This window comes from Rhinoderma darwinii, chromosome 7, assembly GCF_050947455.1.
Source record: "Rhinoderma darwinii isolate aRhiDar2 chromosome 7, aRhiDar2.hap1, whole genome shotgun sequence".
Classification (NCBI taxonomy): domain Eukaryota; kingdom Metazoa; phylum Chordata; class Amphibia; order Anura; family Rhinodermatidae; genus Rhinoderma; species Rhinoderma darwinii.
Window position 1 is genome coordinate 17,818,407 of NC_134693.1, and position 18,357 is coordinate 17,836,763.

An 18,357-nucleotide genomic window follows, 5' to 3' on the forward strand; every position below is an offset into this window, starting at 1 on the left:
GTGAACATACCCTTATAGGCTGGGTTCACACGAGCACATTAACGTCCGTAATGGACGGACGTATTTCGGCCGGAAGTCCCGGACCGAACTCAGTGCAGGGAGCCGGGCTCCTAGCATCGTAGTTATGTACGACGCTAGGAGTCCCTGCCTCTCTGCAGGACAACTGTCCCGTACTGAAAACATGATTACAGTACAGGACAGTTGTCCTGCAGAGAGGCAGGGACTCCTAGCATCGTACATAACTATGATGCCAGGAGCCCGGCTCCCTGCAGTGTGTTCGGTCCGGGACTTCCGGCCGAAATACGTACGTCCATTACGGACGTTAATGTGCTCGTGTGAACCCAGCCTAACAATGCTTTTTGGGCCACAGTATAAATATACAAGACACTAACCAGAAAATTTTATATATAAGCGACATTCCTAAATGAGTGTCCCTATTTTAAAGTTTTTTCTCGTGGTCTCTTTTTAAGACATCCTTTTATTTAAGACAGGGGAACGGGTTCATCTACTTATGTCTTGTCCATGGAACTGGGATACGTCTATATATTATAAATATTCCCTAATAATTCATTTTCTATTCTGTTTTACCAGATAAAAGAGTTACTAGCTTCTGACGATGAAGAAGAAGATAAACCAAAACAGGTGGAAAAAGGATATGTCCCAAAGCTCACTGGTAAGTCTGGTAATACTATCCCAATACATATTTGACTTTTTTCTCTCTTCACTTTTTGCAAGAGCTAAATGCATAACTTGAGCGCCCCCTAGTGGTCCCTCATTGAAATTGTACATGCGTTCTAAGTCCAAGTATACAAGCATTCAGATTTTTGTTAATTTGGAATGCTCGATAGGAACTGACAAAATAAAAAAATATTTCTCACAATATAAACAGTTTTAAAGCATGAACTACGATAATGTTATCTATCATAAAATCATTCCAATCGTTACATCAATAGATAGCTTTAAATAGCCGTTCATTCAATACTGTAAGAGTAAGTTTGGATAGTTACTAGGTATGTGGGTAATCACGGGGGGACACCGACAACTGAGGGCTCATGTGCAAGAGCAGTATATGGGCCCTTTTGTTTCACTTGCTTATTTGATGACAGCGGGTTGCTGGCTATAGACCACCTCATACATGGTTTCCCAGAAAGTCCCTTTCCAGTGTGCCAATCCACCAGAAATTGTGAGACATGATTACAAGTGGAATCAGAGTATAGCCCCTTGTTGACGCAATCATGGCCCAAAATATATTAGACTGAAATTTTAGACGGGTATTTCAACCGATACCCACCCAGGAAACTTATCCAGATCATAGGTTATTATATATTGGAGAGAAGTAAGAGACACAGAGACTACTTGTATGCTCAAAAATACTCCTCTGAGGTATATTGCCAAAAACAATTACAATAATATCTTTCAAAAGGGGTGTAGGCTTGAGATTAACCAATCAGAGGCAATGTGACAATAACTCCAATAGCATACAATGAGAATATTTCATATTGAGCCAATCACAGACATACAATACATTTCAAATGTAATATTATATTTTTTCATTAGATGCGTATGACAGGCTTAACACCTGCACCATGTCTTAGGCAAGAGTAAAATACTATCTATTGCCCTGTTCTTTCTTACTAAAAGTATCCATTTTCCTCCAGGCCAGAGTGAACTCTTATCTCACTCCCCTTCATTCGCAATGAAAGGGTTTTCATAGCTTCGAGGTCACAACGCATCTCTTGCAACAGACTTTAGATAAGAACCAAGGAGACACATAGCTGAGTAATAGCATTAATATACTTGACTTAAAGCAACAGATGACTTCTTATTCATTAAATGGATTCTTTAAGATACAAGATGGAGACTCCATGCATAATGGAAGTCTCATAGCCATACTTATTAAAATGGAATCAATAGACATATTTTAATCACTTTCACACCAATTAAGACTATAACATCGGTCACTGGGAGTTTAGCCCATTAAGGCTATAATGTCGGCCAAATCTACTGATTTTGGCATCACCAGCCAACCATCTAATACAGGGGTCTCAAACTCGGCCGGGTAAGTGGGCCGCATATAGAAAAAATGGGAAGTTGACGGGCCGCATTACTTTCAAATTTGATACAATACAAAATTATTGTTAATCAATTAGTTATTTGAACTACTATAACACTATATTACTAGAATAATAATACTACATTACTATAATAATAGCGCTAGGTTTAAAATTTGAGATATTTCTCCACGTGCTTATTTCAACAATCCAGCTTTCCAGTTTAAGTGTCGCTAAATGCAGTCCGGCGGCTCAGTTAGCACACATGTCAAAATTGGGCAGCCCCTTTTTAGATAGTGCCGCAGTGCCCTCTGTGGATGCTGCCGCAGTGCCCTCTGTGGATGCTGCCGCAGTGCCCTCTGTGGATGCTGCCGCAGTGCCCTCTGTGGATAATGCAACACACCCCTAGATAAGGCCACAGCGCCCTCTGTAGATAAGGCCACAGCGCCCTCTGTAGATAAGGCCACAGCGCCCGCTGTAGATAAGGCCACAGCGCCCGCTGTAGATAAGGCCACAGCGCCCGCTGTAGATAAGGCCACAGCGCCCGCTGTAGATAAGGCCACAGCGCCCGCTGTAGATAAGGCCACAGCGCCCGCTGTAGATAAGGCCACAGCGCCCGCTGTAGATAAGGCCACAGCGCCCGCTGTAGATAAGGCCACAGCGCCCTCTGTAGATAAGGCCACAGCGCCCGCTGTAGATAATGCAACACACCCCTAGATAATGCCAGTGTCCTCTTCAGATACTGTCACACACCCACTTGTAGATAACGCCACAGTGCCCTCTGTAGAGGCTGCCACAGTGCCCTCTGTAGAGGCTGCCACAGTGCCCTCTGTAGAGGCTGCCACAGTGCCCTCTGTAGAGGCTGCCACAGTGCTCTCTGTAGAGGCTGCCACAGTGCCCTCTGTAGAGGCTGCCACAGTGCCCTCTGTAGAGGCTGCCCCAGTGCCCTCTGTAGAGGCTGCCCCCAGTGCCCTCTGTAGAGGCTGCCCCAGTGCCCTCTGTAGAGGCTGCCCCAGTCCCCTCTGTAGAGGCTGCCACAGTGCCCTCTGTAGAGGCTGCCCTAGTGCCCTCTGTAGAGGCTGCCCCAGTGATGTCAGGGGCTTGCCCAGAGGCTAGTAGGCTCTTCCTGGGACTCCAGCTGTGCTCCTGACATCACTGGGACTCCTGCTCTGGGGAAGCCCCTGACATCATTGTCGATGTATGGACAGCGATGTCAGAGGCTTCCCCAGAGTCCCGGAGCAGAGCCGATAATAGCGCTCTGCCCGGGACTCCGCTCTGGGGAAGACCCTGACACACTGTCCATATATGGGCAGCGATGTCAGGGAATTCCACAGAGTCCCGGAGCAGAGCCGACACCAGCGCTCTGCTCGGGATTCCGGCTCTGGGGAAGCCCCAGACATCGCTGTTCATATGTGGACAGCGATGTCAGGGAATTCCACAGAGTCCAGGAGCAGAGCCGACACCAGCGCTCTGGGCAAGACCCTGACACACTGTCCATATATGGGCAGCGATGTCAGGGAATTCCACAGAGTCCCGGAGCAGAGCCGACACCAGCGCTCTGCTCGGGACTCCGGCTCTGGGGAAGCCCCAGACATCGCTGTTCATATGTGGACAGCGATGTCAGGGAATTCCAGAGTCTCGGAGCAGAGCCGATACCAGCGGCTCTGTGTCCCGCGGGCCGCAGATGACAGCCCCAGGGGCCGCATGCGGCCCGCGGGCCGCGTGCTTGAGACCCCTGATCTAATATGTATTAGATGCTCAGGTGATGTTCGTTGAGCAAATGTTGGGGTAAAAGGATCGGGCATGTTGAATTTGAACATGGCAATGCTTTGTTCTCAAGCAAGATGCCTTGCAGCGGCTTATTCCCTTCTCCCCATTGCGAACTCATCCATACTCGGCTGAACCGAACTGAGCGTGCATGTGTGTGGGTCGGGAGGAATATCTGTTGGCCAACACCTCTTAAAAGTATATGGCCATCTTTACATGTAATCTAATTGACGGTAGGGAGTATTATTTTTTGTTGTTGTTCTTAAAGGGATATTCTCATCTTAGACATGAATGGCATATCACAGGCCCAGATGGCCCACTGTTACCTTGGTGTTAACTCGGATGTTATGGTATAGCCACAGGATGTGTCATAAATGTGTGATAGATGAAGGTCCCAACTCTGGGACCCACACCTATCTTCAGAACGTGGGAACCAATTGGTCCCGCATCTATCAGACATTTATGACATATCCCGTGAATATACCATAAATGTCCCTTTTAGATAACAGTGGGCCATCTGAACTTTGTTGCTTCCCAGGTTGCACATGTTATGCCTGCCCCTGTGGGTAATAGATCCTAATTATGCATAAATCTACTTGGTATTGCAGGAACAGTGAAGGGAAAGTTTGCAGAAATGGAAAAACAAAGGCAAGATGAAGAGAGAAAGAGGATGGAAGAGGAGAGGAATCGGAGGCTTGAGCAGGACTTGAAGGAGAAGAGGAAAATTCAGCGTGAATTGGCCAAGAAAGCCGAACAAGTAAGTGTGCTATACTCTGGTGGAAGTCCTGGTGACAATCTCTTATACCCAGCCACCTAATATTTTGATATTCAGTTTTAACTTCTCTTTCTTTAAATATCCACACCAGTATAATTTGAGCTAATCATGAATGTGCAATGTGTGCCGCCATTTTGAATTAAATGAACATGGAGCAGGCTTTGCACCTGGCCCGGTCCAGCTTCTTCTCTAGTAAACTAATATTGCAGTGTGTCTAAAAAACAAAAAGGTGATAGTATAAAGACCCCACAATAGGGTAACCCTGCCCCCAGCTCCTGCGAATGTTTTGAAGACTACAAAGTGGGGAGCGGTGTTTATAGGATCTTGAGATTCATTTTTCCGTTTTTTAATTGGTGTTAGATTAAGTCTACTAACTTTACATTTCAGATTTTAGGTTTACATATTTCATGTTTTCAACATTGATTAAATGTTTTACAATTTTTTGCTCTTGGTCCATTGTATAGAAGACAGTCATTCAAATGAAACATTTATGCAAATAGGTCTTCCACTCAGGCCTGGATTTTTACTTGGTGGGCCAAAAAGCATTTTTTTTCTGCAAACTTAGGCCAAACGGTGTGGTGGAAAGGTGCCGGGCTAATAGAAACAACGTGGCTTCCGTAACTTCTATAGAAGTAGACTTACAGAAATAGCTTAGCACAGCGAGCTATGCTGTTTCCGTAAGACCGGCACCCTCTCTACAGTTTCCGCCTGGATGCGGCCGCCTCACCAGGCGGAGAAGGGGTCCCCCTATCCCTAATCTCGTGCTGGGGTATAACTCATCACATCACAAACAGGTAAGAAAAATCAGAGGCTTCAATAAATAGATTTATTGAGTATTGTGTATAGGAAATTCCTACTTTGGGCAGCACGGCGGCTCAGTAGCTATCACCATAGCCTTGTAATCCTGGGTTTAAATCCAACCAAGGACAACATCTGCATGGGTTTGTATGTTCTCCCCGTATTTGAATGGGTTTCCTCCCGGTACTCTGGTTTCCTCCCACACTCTAAAAATATACATATAGGGTATTTAGATTGTAAGCCCCACTGGGGAAAGTGAGGACAACTTCTGTACAGCGCTGTGGAATATGTTGGCAGTATATAAAGCTCATTCCTCATGCAGACTCGTCTTAGGACTTCCTGTAGACCAATCTGTTCCTTTTCAGGAGCCATCAAAAAATGTTTTCTTGCAGAATTGGATTTTTTAGGTGACATTTTTTCCTGATCTTGGTTACGAGGACAACAAATTATTGTGGAAGAAAACATCAGCATCTTCTTCTTTTACATTTTAAAAGGCAAACAGCTTGACAATATAAAATTCTCATTTAATAGATTGAGGACATTAACTGTGATGGAAGTGACTCGGAAATGGAGGTAATGAGAATTTTTTTTAACTAAAATTCCTATCCTTGCTACTTTTTTCCTTTTCTATCACCATCTTCACTAACAACATTAATGCAGTACAAGAAGAGCTCACTTTCCAGAGAAGATAATGTCACCGTCTTGGATCTGTTAAGTGGTTCCCCCGGTATAATTCTACACACAGATTTTTTTATTATTCTAATTTTCTAGTTTACTAAAGTCTTTTTTTTTTCTCTCTCTCTTGGTCTACATTGGGGAGCACCTTACCTTTACACTTTTAAAAATAAAACAAAAAACCCACAAACATGCCAGCTGAAAAATTAACCTTGGGATACAATGACAAACCATGCGTGGTATATGATGTCATCATCGAAAATGTGAGAGCCAAAGGAAATTATAATGTAAGAGAGTAATATAATCCAGGATGAACTGGTTTTTAGAAGATAAATATCCGATCCAGAAAAATTTGATAAATCAAGGATCTTAGTGATGTTTCATTTCTCCAAAAATGTGTTTTAGCAACAAACAAACTATAATAAACTATAATATTCTGATGCAACCATTATTTTTTACCCTTGTTTTTTTAATGCCATATAGATCTAGTTTTAGATCTAGCCAAACTGGCCATATACACAAGATGTCTGTTGTCCGACTCCACCATAAACATGCATCTCCCAGCAGAACAAAGGATCGGACATGTTAAAATCCAACAATAGGACAAAAGTAGATGAATAATATAGTTCTTTATAGAATTCTTTATGATATGGTCAGCAACAAAAACTCCCTTTAGTTCTTGTCTATGAAAAACTACTCTAGTGATTTGATGAGCTGATTTTAGAAGTTAGGTATTTCGTTCTATCATAACTTTTCCTTTAACGTCAACTTATCTCCTTTCGTAGAAATATTTGTCACACGGTTTCCTTTTAACAATAAATAGTAAGTAGAATCTCAACTAACCAAAGAGAATGTCTGTTTTGAACAGGAAGAAACCGAGGAAGTAGAGGTAGCCATCACGACAGTAAAGCCAGTTAGATCTCCCGGGAAAATAAATGTCAACTTTGAAGATTTGGAGAAAGAAAGAGAAGAAGAAGAAATAAAAAGACGTGAAGAAGAAAAAAGGAGAAGATATGATGAGCATAGGAAGTCATTTCGAGAAGCTAAGAGACGGTCCACTGCTATGGTAATGTCTGGATACTGGTGTCTTGAGTCATCATATCCACTGATCCTCCAATAGAAGTATGGCTACAATCAGTACTAATCTGATAGTGGTGTCAATTATAGGGACAAAATAGAGAAAAATTCCAGTGCCTTGAAGTTGTGTTTGTGTCGTGCACGTGAACACATTTTTAGATACACTGAGCACCTAAAGAATTTACGTAATGATAGAAATTTAAAATGATGTCCCAAATTATGAAAACCATCTGCCTACACATCTTATTTTCTAAGGATGAAACAGAGACTCAGGACAAGAAGAGCAAAGAGCAAGTGACTCCTGGAAAACTAAAATTAACCTTTGAAGAGCTAGAAAAACAGAGGCAAGAGCAACAGAAGAAGCTTGCGGAAGAGGAGGCTCGCCATCGGTTAGAGGAAGAGAGGCGGGCATTTGAGGAAGCGAGGCAACATGTGGTAATAATTGCCATTGATTCTCTAGTCCTTTGCCCTTCCCTACACTTACTGACCACCCAAAAGTCTGTATATTTCTCATGATTGTCCATTCCGTAAGTTATCTGAGAAACAAATATGTGTTTGCCCATTTACCCCATTAGTCCAGTATTGGTTCATCCTTACAAACGCCATACTCAACTTTAAAGTTCTTCTCTTTGAAGGAACACTAAAATCCAGAGTTTATAAAAGTATTTCTGGAGGTTTATGGAATGCAAGATATTTGAGATAAAGTAGTGATTATTGGGGCAGACATTGTCATTCCATTAAAGAACACTAGTCAGCCGCTACCCAATTTGAAATGGCTGCTTTCAACATATTATATATTACATTGAACTCTATTGTTGGAAATAATTACTATACAACTTGGCTAAGGGTCCTCTTACACGGCCCGACATTGGTCATGTAAATAAGCACAAATCAACAAGACAGCTCATTGATCGGCGCTCGTTTGCTCCTTTCACAAGAAGCTATCCGGAAACTGGAAAAAAAATGCTCGTATCGGGCACTCTTGTGTAGCTGGTAGGATGGTTGTGATGAATCCATCGAATTGATTTTAAAAGAATTTATTGGAGAACATAAAACAATAAAAATTGCTGCTGCAACTCGTTTCAACCTCGTGCTGAGGTCTTCGTCAAAGAGCTATGTTTAGGGACGAGCGATCGTTACTACGATCACTCGTCCCCATAAATTTATATCACGTTGGCAGCACATCTCCCTGTCTACACAGGGAGATGTGCTGCCGACAACGATAATATTTCTTTCAGCATAAACTATACAATAAGCCGTGATCGGGAATGCTCATTTGCACGATAATTGGCCCATGTAAAAGGGCCTTAAGTCAAAGCACTTGGTTCCTGCTAGAGGGTTGGCAAGATTGCCTATAGTATTCATCTTCATATTGACATTCGTATCCTTCTGTTATGCCGTCTAGGGATAATCACAGACTGACAATGACCTTTTACTGATGATCTCAATTCCTAGGATGTCTAGAGATGGCACACTTTGGCAGCAAGGCCAATGTCATTAATTCAAAGTCCATGTTGTTTGCCCAATAGGGGACGGCTTTAAAAAAACTGGGGAAGGATCCCATTTGGGAGATTTCCTAAGTAATTTTAAATATATATATATATATATATATATATATATATATATATATAAACCACTCATACACGTCATAACATGTGAAATAATTCATTTTATTAGTAAGTTTTACAGCGCTCCTCACCACAATCATTACCTCTGAAGCACCTCATTTCTTTCCATCCCTTTCTAATCCTGGTAATGTCAACTATAGGAACCATCTGCATGAATGGCACCTGCACGATCCTTATTTTGTCTATGATGTTTGACACTAAGAAACAAGTCTAATTACATTGAGTAAAGAAGTCACTTAACCAAAATGTCTTACAAGATTTGAAGAAATGTAACTTCTCAGCATCTATTTTCCAAAGGTCAATAATGATCATGAAGACGACGAGAGCCTGAATACATATAAAGAAGAATTCCGTCCTGGCAAATTGAAGTTAAGTTTTGAGGAGTTAGAAAAACAGAGGAAGGAGGAGGAGAGGATGAGAGCAGAGGAGGAAGCGAGGAGGAGGATAGAAGAGGAGAAAAGAGCATTTGCGGAAGCCAGAAAGAGCATGGTAGTGTAGTGTTTGGAGAACGTTTCCTTCCATGTATCCCCATCCTGCATGCATTTCCTTTTTCTTCCAGGCAGGACGGCATCTCTATCCAAATTCAACTATCTCTCTGTAGCTAACGGACTGGTTTTATCCATTTCACTAACATTATATGTTAAAATATTGATGCATAAAAACAAACTTTAACATACCTTTTTTGGACGGTCAGTAGTCCCTATGGGACTCATAGGTTGCTGTATCATAATAAGGAATTTAGCTAAAATTATAGATGACTATTTGAATGAAAAAGGTTAAATTGTCTAAAGAAAAACAGATCCAATTTTTTTTAGATACATGAAATATTAGATTTAAAAAAAAAAATGATGCATAATGGTCAGAACAGTCATAAAAACTTCCCACATACATTTTTGTTTTAGCATAAAAAGGTGAGGCATTAGCAACTTCAGCGGGTTTGTTGGTATAGGTCAGTGCTTCTCAAACTGTGAATTGGGCCTCATGGGGGGGGGGGGGGGGCACTGTTCCCTCTAAGCTGAGTTTTGGAAATGATAGTTAAAAATTCTATACCCTGCAAGCAGATAAAGCTATTTTTGGGCTAGTTGACCTCCTTCGAAGGTGGCTTTATCTCTTTCCGGAGCACACAGCTAATAGTCCTATTACACAGCCTGATATGGGCTGTGAAAACTAGCACCGATCCACGAGGCAGCTCATTGATTGCGCTCCTTTGCTTCTTTCACAATGAGCAACGCTTGGTTATGTATGGGAACAAGCGGTCGTTAATATCATTCATCCCCATACATGTCCATCATGTTGGATCTCTGGTTTGAAGACGTAATTGATTTATTAAGATATATTTTTTGGTACTTTCATGCCCACTGGAGAGGCCCAAACATCACAATGTTCTGGTTGATGAGGCCCCAGTAGAAAAAGTTTAGAGAGTAACTTTATTTTCATAAAACTTTTCACATGTCATAGTGACTTGTTTTGATCTCTGGGGGTCTGAGCACGGAGACCCCCACCGATCACTAAAACAAGCGGTGTATGGGCTCTGAAGAAAGCCTCTGTTGTCTGTTGGTTCCTTCCACACCCCAAGAACATAGAAGGTTAATGGGCATCCCATAAAATTGTGTGTGTATGCATAAGAGAATTTGGATTGTGAGCGTCGATGTGAGTGTATACGGAATATATTTGCACTATATAAATAGCGGAAAAAATAATAATAGGCATATTTAGTGACCGTCTACAATGACTGTATTTCTCCTAGACTGGGAAGAAGTTTAAGAATAACTAAAATAACGAGTGTTTTTTGCCCCTTAGTAGTGATGAAGTGCACATGGTGTTATGGATTCCAGGGTCCGATATGGACATAGAGATTCTAAGTGTTTTTATTTTACAATGCAGGCTTCTAATGATGAAGATGAGGATGTATACGGACTTGAACTGCCAAAAGAAAATACTACCCCTGGAAAACTGAAATTAAGCTTTGAAGAACTGGAAAAACAGAGGCAACAAACAGAGCACAGAAGAGCGGAGGATGAGGCTCGAAGGAGGTTGGAGGAGGAGAGGAAGCAGTTTGCCGAGGCTAGGAAAACCATGGTATGTTTTACCACCATCTTCCATAGAACCCATAGTATTCAAGTAGAGAGAAGAAATAAAAGCATGGGATAACTTTGGAAAACATAGGATGAACCTGAAATCTAGATTCTAAGGATTCCAATAACGATAGAAAGTAAAACATTTGGGCTTCTTTTTCATCCTGGGCGTAGCTTATTCCTGAGCTCTCTGTCGCCCCCTGCCGAGTAATACGCATTGTATGACTTGCCAAGATATAGAGCTCACGATAACCCTGCCTCCCCACCACAGAATTATGGTAGAACTTTCATATTTTGGATTTGCTTTATTGATTTCAGTCTTCATAAATGGGACTATTGGTAGTTTATGACAAGCTTGTTTTTTTTTTTTCAAAAGAACGTCCTAATATTTACGTGTTTTATTATCCAAACGTGTGGAGAGTCTTTGTTTATGGAATGACGAAAGGCATGATGAGTGTCGTATAAGATCAGCCAAATTTCTATTGGATGTCCCAGAAAATGTTATTTTTTAAATTAAGTAAAGTTCCTTACTGCTAATATTCAGAGAATAAATTACTGTCGTTTTCGGACTAAAGGACGCACTGGATCATAAGACGCACCCATAATTTGAAGCATTTAAAAAGGGAGAAAAAGTTTTTTGTTTTTTTTACTGTACTTTTCCTATGGGTAATATTCAGGCAATATGGTATATGGTGCCCTACCACAATGACAGCCACAGAGATACAAGATATTTGCAACTACAGACTTTATTTTGAGCCGGTACACCGCTAGGGGGAAAGCTGATCAAACAAAGCACATAAGCGATCGGTGGGGGGTCTTAATGCTCGGACCCCCACGATCATCACTTCTGACGTGAACAGTTTTTTTTAAGTCTATTTACACTTTAAGGACCTATATAGTGTCCGGAGCAACTCGGAAACTTGCATATGAGGGACCAAAGTGAAAAAACAATAACAGCCCTGGTATGTTGCATGACTCTAGTCGCTCCCTTTTATGAATTATGAAAATTTACCTGGAGTGTTACATTAAATTATATGTAGGTCATCGAAAAGCAAAGAAGGGGCAAAGAGACACAGAATAATTAAATGTTATATATCATTATATTGAGATCAATTAAACAGCTGTGAAGGGGGATTGAATCTAATATTATGGATAGGTAAGGGTTCTTCAGAGAGGTCAGAAGATATTTTATGGTTCCTTGGGATAAAATAAAGTTTGAGAACCACTGGTCTAATGACTTCTATCGAAAATATTTCCAAATAAGAGTTCTACATACCTTGACCCAACAAGCATTACATTTTAGTTGTAGTATTAAATTAAGATCTGCATGCCTTACTGTGTTTTTGACAATGACATGGGCCAACATCCCTGGAGGAATCCGCTAAACCAGCTCTGATATTTGGGAAAACACAAAAAATACCATAAAATGCGATAAGACTGGTAAACATGAATAGGTCATCTTAGAGGATCTACTGAAAACAAAAGTACCTAGTATCATTGGTTTTTGCAATTGGTGACAGATGTGCCTTCTCCAAATCTGGAATATTTTGTATTATTTTCCAAACTACCAATTTCCAAATTATTTTTAAGAGCCCAGACCAAGATAATATTCTTCAGGATATGGAGTATTCTCAACTGGACAGTTGTGACGCATGCAAAGTAAGATAAGTTCAACCGAGGTCAATTTCTAACATTAACTAATCTGCATAATGTTATTTATTAACAAATAAATATAAATTGCACTAAAATATTCAATGTAAATGTACTATCCTCCCTCCTGACTTGTCCGTTTTAGTAAACATCTGCATGTCCCAAAAAGTGTGTGTCACCATTTTCCTTGTCAATTGGGTGTGTCCCTACACACTCTGAGACTGTCTAATCAGTGCTGGCAGAGTGTTTATGAATGCACCCTATTGACAAGGGAAATAGGATTGCCCAGTTGTCAATTTATTCAAATTCCCAGGAGGAATAATAGGAGGAACGGCATAGCAAAGATGCTCCAGAAATATTATTTCATGGTGAATGCAAGTATTTACTAAAATCAAATAGGTCAGGAGAGCCGATAGGTCCTCTTTAAGGCTGGAGTCACACATTTAATTTTGAAAATTTGAGCCAAAGCCAAAAGTAGCTCCAAAAGTGAAGAAACGTTTAAGTCTTTCCTTTATTATTTGCCTTCCCTTTGTATCAACTACTGGCTTTGGCTAAAAAAACAAAAAAAAACCTGCATGTGTAAATCCACTTTTCCCTACAAAAGACTTGGCAGATTGGCTATTTATGGAATAAAAGTCAGATTTGTGAGGGTGGGACCACTGGGAGCCCCAGATCCAATGAGGGTGCCCAGTCCTTGTCTGCTGTGTATTCGGGGTTATTCTCTATTTAAAAGTCAAGAAACCATATGGAAACAGTTGAGTAAACACATTAAGCGGTTTCCGTACTTCCCATTGGTGTTAATGGGATAGTCAATATGCCATGAAACTTTTGTGGGAAGAACCCTTTATGAGTATGTTCACACGAGGTCGATTGGTTGCAATTTCTGCGACTGTTCCATACACCTGATTGCTTTGTAAAATCCTCATTCTGATGTATGAAATGGATTTTCAGTGAGCGACATCTCTGCAACAATTCTTCTGTGTGTAAACGCCTTTTACACTGCAGAACTTCCGCAGCGTAATACAGTAGCAGCAGAGTGGATGAGATTTCAACAAATCTCATCCACATGTTGTGGATCAAAATTGTGGAAATTGATCTGCGGTGCAGATTCTCAATCTACATGGCAATTTCCATACTGAAATTCCAGATGGAAATTCTGCAATGTTTACGCTACGTGTTGACTATCAATAAAAAAAAAACAACTGAGGATACCTATTAATTCCTGGACTCGATGGTCCATATAATATTTTTAACAAAGTGCCATTTCCTATAGAGAAATGTTGTTGTAAGCCAAGACAGTGGTATTGAGCGGTGCAAAAATCTCTTGAAGTCAAATGATTTTCACGAAGAAAAAATTATTTTGAACATTAGGACAGTATATGTATTACTGCTTGTTGTCCTAGTTTTGGCAAGACTTGTTGATCCAATTCATGATGTTGAGCCAATGATCCCAGTGTTACCGAGAAATGCTGCCACAGCTGGGTACCATAACCACGTCTAATTCATTCCTGCTAAATGGCATGCAAAATACTAGAGATTTAAGGCCCTTTTACAAGGGCCAGTAATCGGGAAAACGAGTGTTTATATGAACGCTCGTTCTTGATGATTATAAACCAGGCAACGATCAGCCGATGAACGAGCAAATGCTCATTTATCGTCGGATCTGCTCATTTACACGGCCAATAGATGGTCGCTAGTCAGCAGCACATCTCTCTGTGTAAACAGGGAGGTGTGCTCCCGACATAATGGAAATATATGGGGACAAACAATCGTAGTAACGATCGCTCTTCCCCATGCGTTACCAATCGTTGCTCCCTGTGAAAGGAGCAAACACGTGCCGACCTGCGAGCTGTCTTGTTGGTCGGCACTCCCTTTTTAGGACCCTTAGGCCTCATTGTAGCGCATATATCATGGGTAAATAGACTCTCGATCACCTAGAGAGGAGTTTGTCGGACATAAGATTTTATTTTTTTTCCTAACTATGCACAGGCTAGAGTTGAAGAAATTGTAGATATGGCATCTAGTCTAAACAGCCCTTCTAAAGAACACTGGAAGGTCAGGTGTGTGTGTATATATATATATATATATATATATATATATATATATATGATATACTGTATTTGGTCGGACAATCTGCAAAGTAGGCTCTGTTCTTTTCCTGGACAGCAGATCATAGCTCCATCGATACCCAACTTTCCTTGTGGAGGTCTACGCTGCTCCTTCATCAATAATCTCCATGGATTGACATATTTTCTCTCGTGCATAAAGATAATGAAAAAGTAGTAAAATGTTATTTTTTTCATCAGGATCCGGATGATGAAGGCCTGCCACTAAGCAAACCCATTTCTCAAGAGTCTCTTGCCCCAGGCAAACTGGAAATCAAGTTTGAAGAACTCCTCAAACAGAAAATGGAAGAAGAAAAGAGAGTAAAAGAGGAAGAAAGAAAACAAAAGCTGGAACTTGAGAAACAAGCATTTGCTCAGTTACGACAAGAAATGGGAGAGGTGGGACATTTCCGAACTAATCTTTCCTGCTAACTCTTCGTACTAATATATATTATTTATGCTATATATGTGCAGTGCAGGGAACTTTCTATTATCAAGCTAATGTGCAGATGGGCTGTAGCAAAGATGTAAAGCCCACAAAAAAGTCAAAATATCAAATTTCAGACAGGTTACGTGGAACACAACTTCCGAGTACATACCCTCTCCAACAATACTAAAGAAAAAGGTGCCCCCATCTCTGCACAAAACATAATTAATGTGCAAGGACATAAAAGTATCCCAAAGACATAAATCATGTCCGTTAAGACTCCAACAGGGAAAAGTTCACAATTGGAAATTCTGCAAGTCATATAGTCACTTGCCATCTTTTTTTTTCCCCCCAATAGGGAACAACTTACATTGCTGTATATTCTCAACCTAACCCTTAGTTTCTCTTTTGGAGCAGGACGAAATAAACGAAAGCTACGAGGTTTTAAGTAGAGAGTATGAAGAACTGATCAGGCTAAAACGGACTGGATCCATCCAAGCCAAAAACCTGAAGAGCAAATTTGAGAAAATCGGAGAACTGTCTGAAGAGGAAATACAGAGAAAAGTAGAAGAGGAGAGATTAAGGAGAAAAGCTACGGACGAAGAGCTGAAAGAAAGGGAAGCAGAACATTTCCATGAGGTCAGATGGTCTATATGTTGTGACTTAGGGTGGGTTTACATAGGCAAATTTCTACCCATAATGAATGATAGAACCAGGTCGATCGGCGCTCGTTGGCAGGCCAATGCTATATTAATATGATCGTTCGGTCCCAATCAGTTTAGCCTCATTCATAAGAACGCTCGTTTGGCCAATTGTTGATCTGTCTAATGGGGCCTTTATTCTACTGTAACGATCCCTTCTTCAGGAACTGTGATATTTCCACACACTGCTAAATGTAGCTTCAGCTGACAAAATGGCAGCTTGCCATTGGCTATTCGGCTGACCGCACTCCCAATATCCCCAGTAACATACAAGTTCTGCTCAGCATGTCATTTCAACAGAGTAGCGGAAAAGGCAACTAAACACATTGGCTCCATTATTTTTTTCTGACGGTACCCCTTGCCTAAAAACCTGCCAAGACACATAGTCAAGGAATTATTAGGATCTCCTAACAAATGTCTATGGTAAAAGTCTAGCTCTGTTACTTATATGAACTCTATTGCAGGAAGAGGAGGTTGATGTAAGACGAGCAGTCAAAAGCCATGCTCCCTTCTCACACAAGGTCAACATGAAGGCTCGATTTGAACAGATGGCAAAAGCCCGGGAGGAGGAAGAACTGAGAAGAATCGAGGAACAGAAACTCCTAAGGATGCAGTTTGAACAGAAGGAAATTGATGCTGCTGTACAGAAGGTACAACGGCTTTAGGGTCATGCACACAGCAGTGTTACGGATCCATATACCTTTGATTTTTAGAGGGTGTTTTCTCAGACTGGGGGGGGGGGGGGGAGGGACACAGCTCCATTACATTATTGAATGCTTCTAGAGGAACACAATACCATTAACGCAGGGACTGGGGTTCCTTTTACACTGCTCAATATGAACCATGAAAACGAGAATCGACCGACAAGACAGCTTGTCAATCAGTGCTTGTTTACTACTTTCTCAAGGAGCAATGCAGAACTAGATCAGACCACAGTGAGCAGGCATTTAAATAAGTTACAGGTTATCCTAAATCTTTTACCACAAAGCTATTTTCCTTTAAGCTTGAGTAGCCAAGCGGCTCAATATTTTACTTGTCATGTTTGGGCTATTAGTTCAGCGAACCTGGCAGGATGGTAGAATGACAGATCTACGTTAATTTAAGGGGCTCATGGAGATGAGCAATTTGTCTACCTAGACTTTAATGACCAATTATAGTGTATAACACGTTGCATGATCAGACCATAGGCACACGGCAAAGCTCAGTGTGCCACCGTATTCGGCATCCATACAGCCCCATCTTCTATGAGTGCCGTATTACAGACCCATCAATTTACCATGTACCTCGGCATTGTAAAAGCATGCTGAGGAAAACATTGCAATGTCCAAAATATTCTGCAACTCGTTTATTTTTTTGCGACGTGGAATATTTTTCCTATTGGATCACATTGTCAAGTTTTGCGCTGCAGAAATACAACTCCTACCCCGTGTGACTGCACCCCTGTACAAACATGTGCATAAGGCCAATAGGTCTTGTTTGCAAATTTTCATAAAATGTTTGCTGCAACATCTAAGGACAGGCAGATGCTCAACTCCAGCCCTGACCTTTCTTAATTATGCTATAATTTTCAAAGACATTGATGAAGGCAGTTTATAAAAATATTGTACAATTAAAGGAGTTTTACTATCAGGGACGCTAGATGCACCTCTCTCTAGAACGGGGCTCCCTCAACTCCATTCTACCTCTCTGTGCTCCCGGTGACTCGTGCGATTCCAGACCATGAAGCAGAAAACAGCCAAGCTAGGCTGTTTCCGTAAGCCCCATAGAACTGAATGCCATTTTCCTATTCATGGTCGGACTTGCACGCTTCAGCCAGAACAGGATGGGGTTTAGGCAGCCCCGTTCTAGAGATAGGCGCAGGTGCCAGAGGTGGGAACCACATCTGACATATCCTGTAGATAGGTCATAAATGTCCCTAATGGGGAAAACCCCTTTAAAGGGAATGTCGCTAGAATTAATTTATTTTAGTTAAACAATTATAATTTGAGTGATTACACATTGTTTTAATTTTTTTCACAAGTCAGGAAATACTATCAATTAGATTCTAATTGATAACATTTCCATGTGCTGGGCACTAGAGGGAGCAGTTCCCAAAATTGCAGCATGGTCAATGTGGTAAAGCAACCTCATTGCTTTATGCTGCAAATTTGGGGTAGACACACTCGCTCTAGTGTCCTCACACAATCCCCCCTCCCTTACTCTGGCTAGTGCCAGGAGGGGTTTGAATCTTCAAACCTCCTACACTGTGTGCCGCCATTTTCTGACCAACTGCACAGTGTAGGAGGATTAGATACAGGGCTCAGCAGACCGTAACACGAACATAATACACATCACATACACAAACATAAATTACCTGCTCCTGCCTCCACTCCCATTACCTTCGCTTCCTTGAACATATGGCCGGAAATCATCTTACTGTCCGGCAACGGCTTCTGGTCCACATGAAAATGGCGCCGGATTTCGCTCTGCGAACGCTCTTCATTTTGGTCTGTGTGGGAGCGGCGCATGCACCGTTCCAACACAGACGGCATACGCTGCAGAGAATGGAACGGCTCCCGTTCACATTCTATGTGGGGTTGTATGTGCCGTATTCCATCTCTGTATGTGTCGTTAATAGACACATACAGA

General features: G+C 41.4%; 1 protein-coding gene across 2 annotated transcripts in view; it reads left to right on the forward strand.

The window, feature by feature from the left end:
* The window catches only part of NEXN (nexilin F-actin binding protein), a 37,278-nt gene that overhangs the window by 17,164 nt on the left and 1,757 nt on the right, over positions 1-18,357 (forward strand). For both annotated transcript variants that reach the window (XM_075832115.1, XM_075832114.1), the window contains exons 3-13: positions 592-673; positions 4,427-4,575; positions 5,923-5,964; positions 6,935-7,132; positions 7,399-7,578; positions 9,069-9,260; positions 10,656-10,850; positions 12,437-12,505; positions 14,803-15,000; positions 15,446-15,667; positions 16,194-16,379. In XM_075832115.1, coding sequence (XP_075688230.1) covers positions 592-673; positions 4,427-4,575; positions 5,923-5,964; positions 6,935-7,132; positions 7,399-7,578; positions 9,069-9,260; positions 10,656-10,850; positions 12,437-12,505; positions 14,803-15,000; positions 15,446-15,667; positions 16,194-16,379 — 1,713 coding nt within the window. The remainder of the gene's footprint in view (positions 1-591; positions 674-4,426; positions 4,576-5,922; positions 5,965-6,934; positions 7,133-7,398; positions 7,579-9,068; positions 9,261-10,655; positions 10,851-12,436; positions 12,506-14,802; positions 15,001-15,445; positions 15,668-16,193; positions 16,380-18,357) is intronic.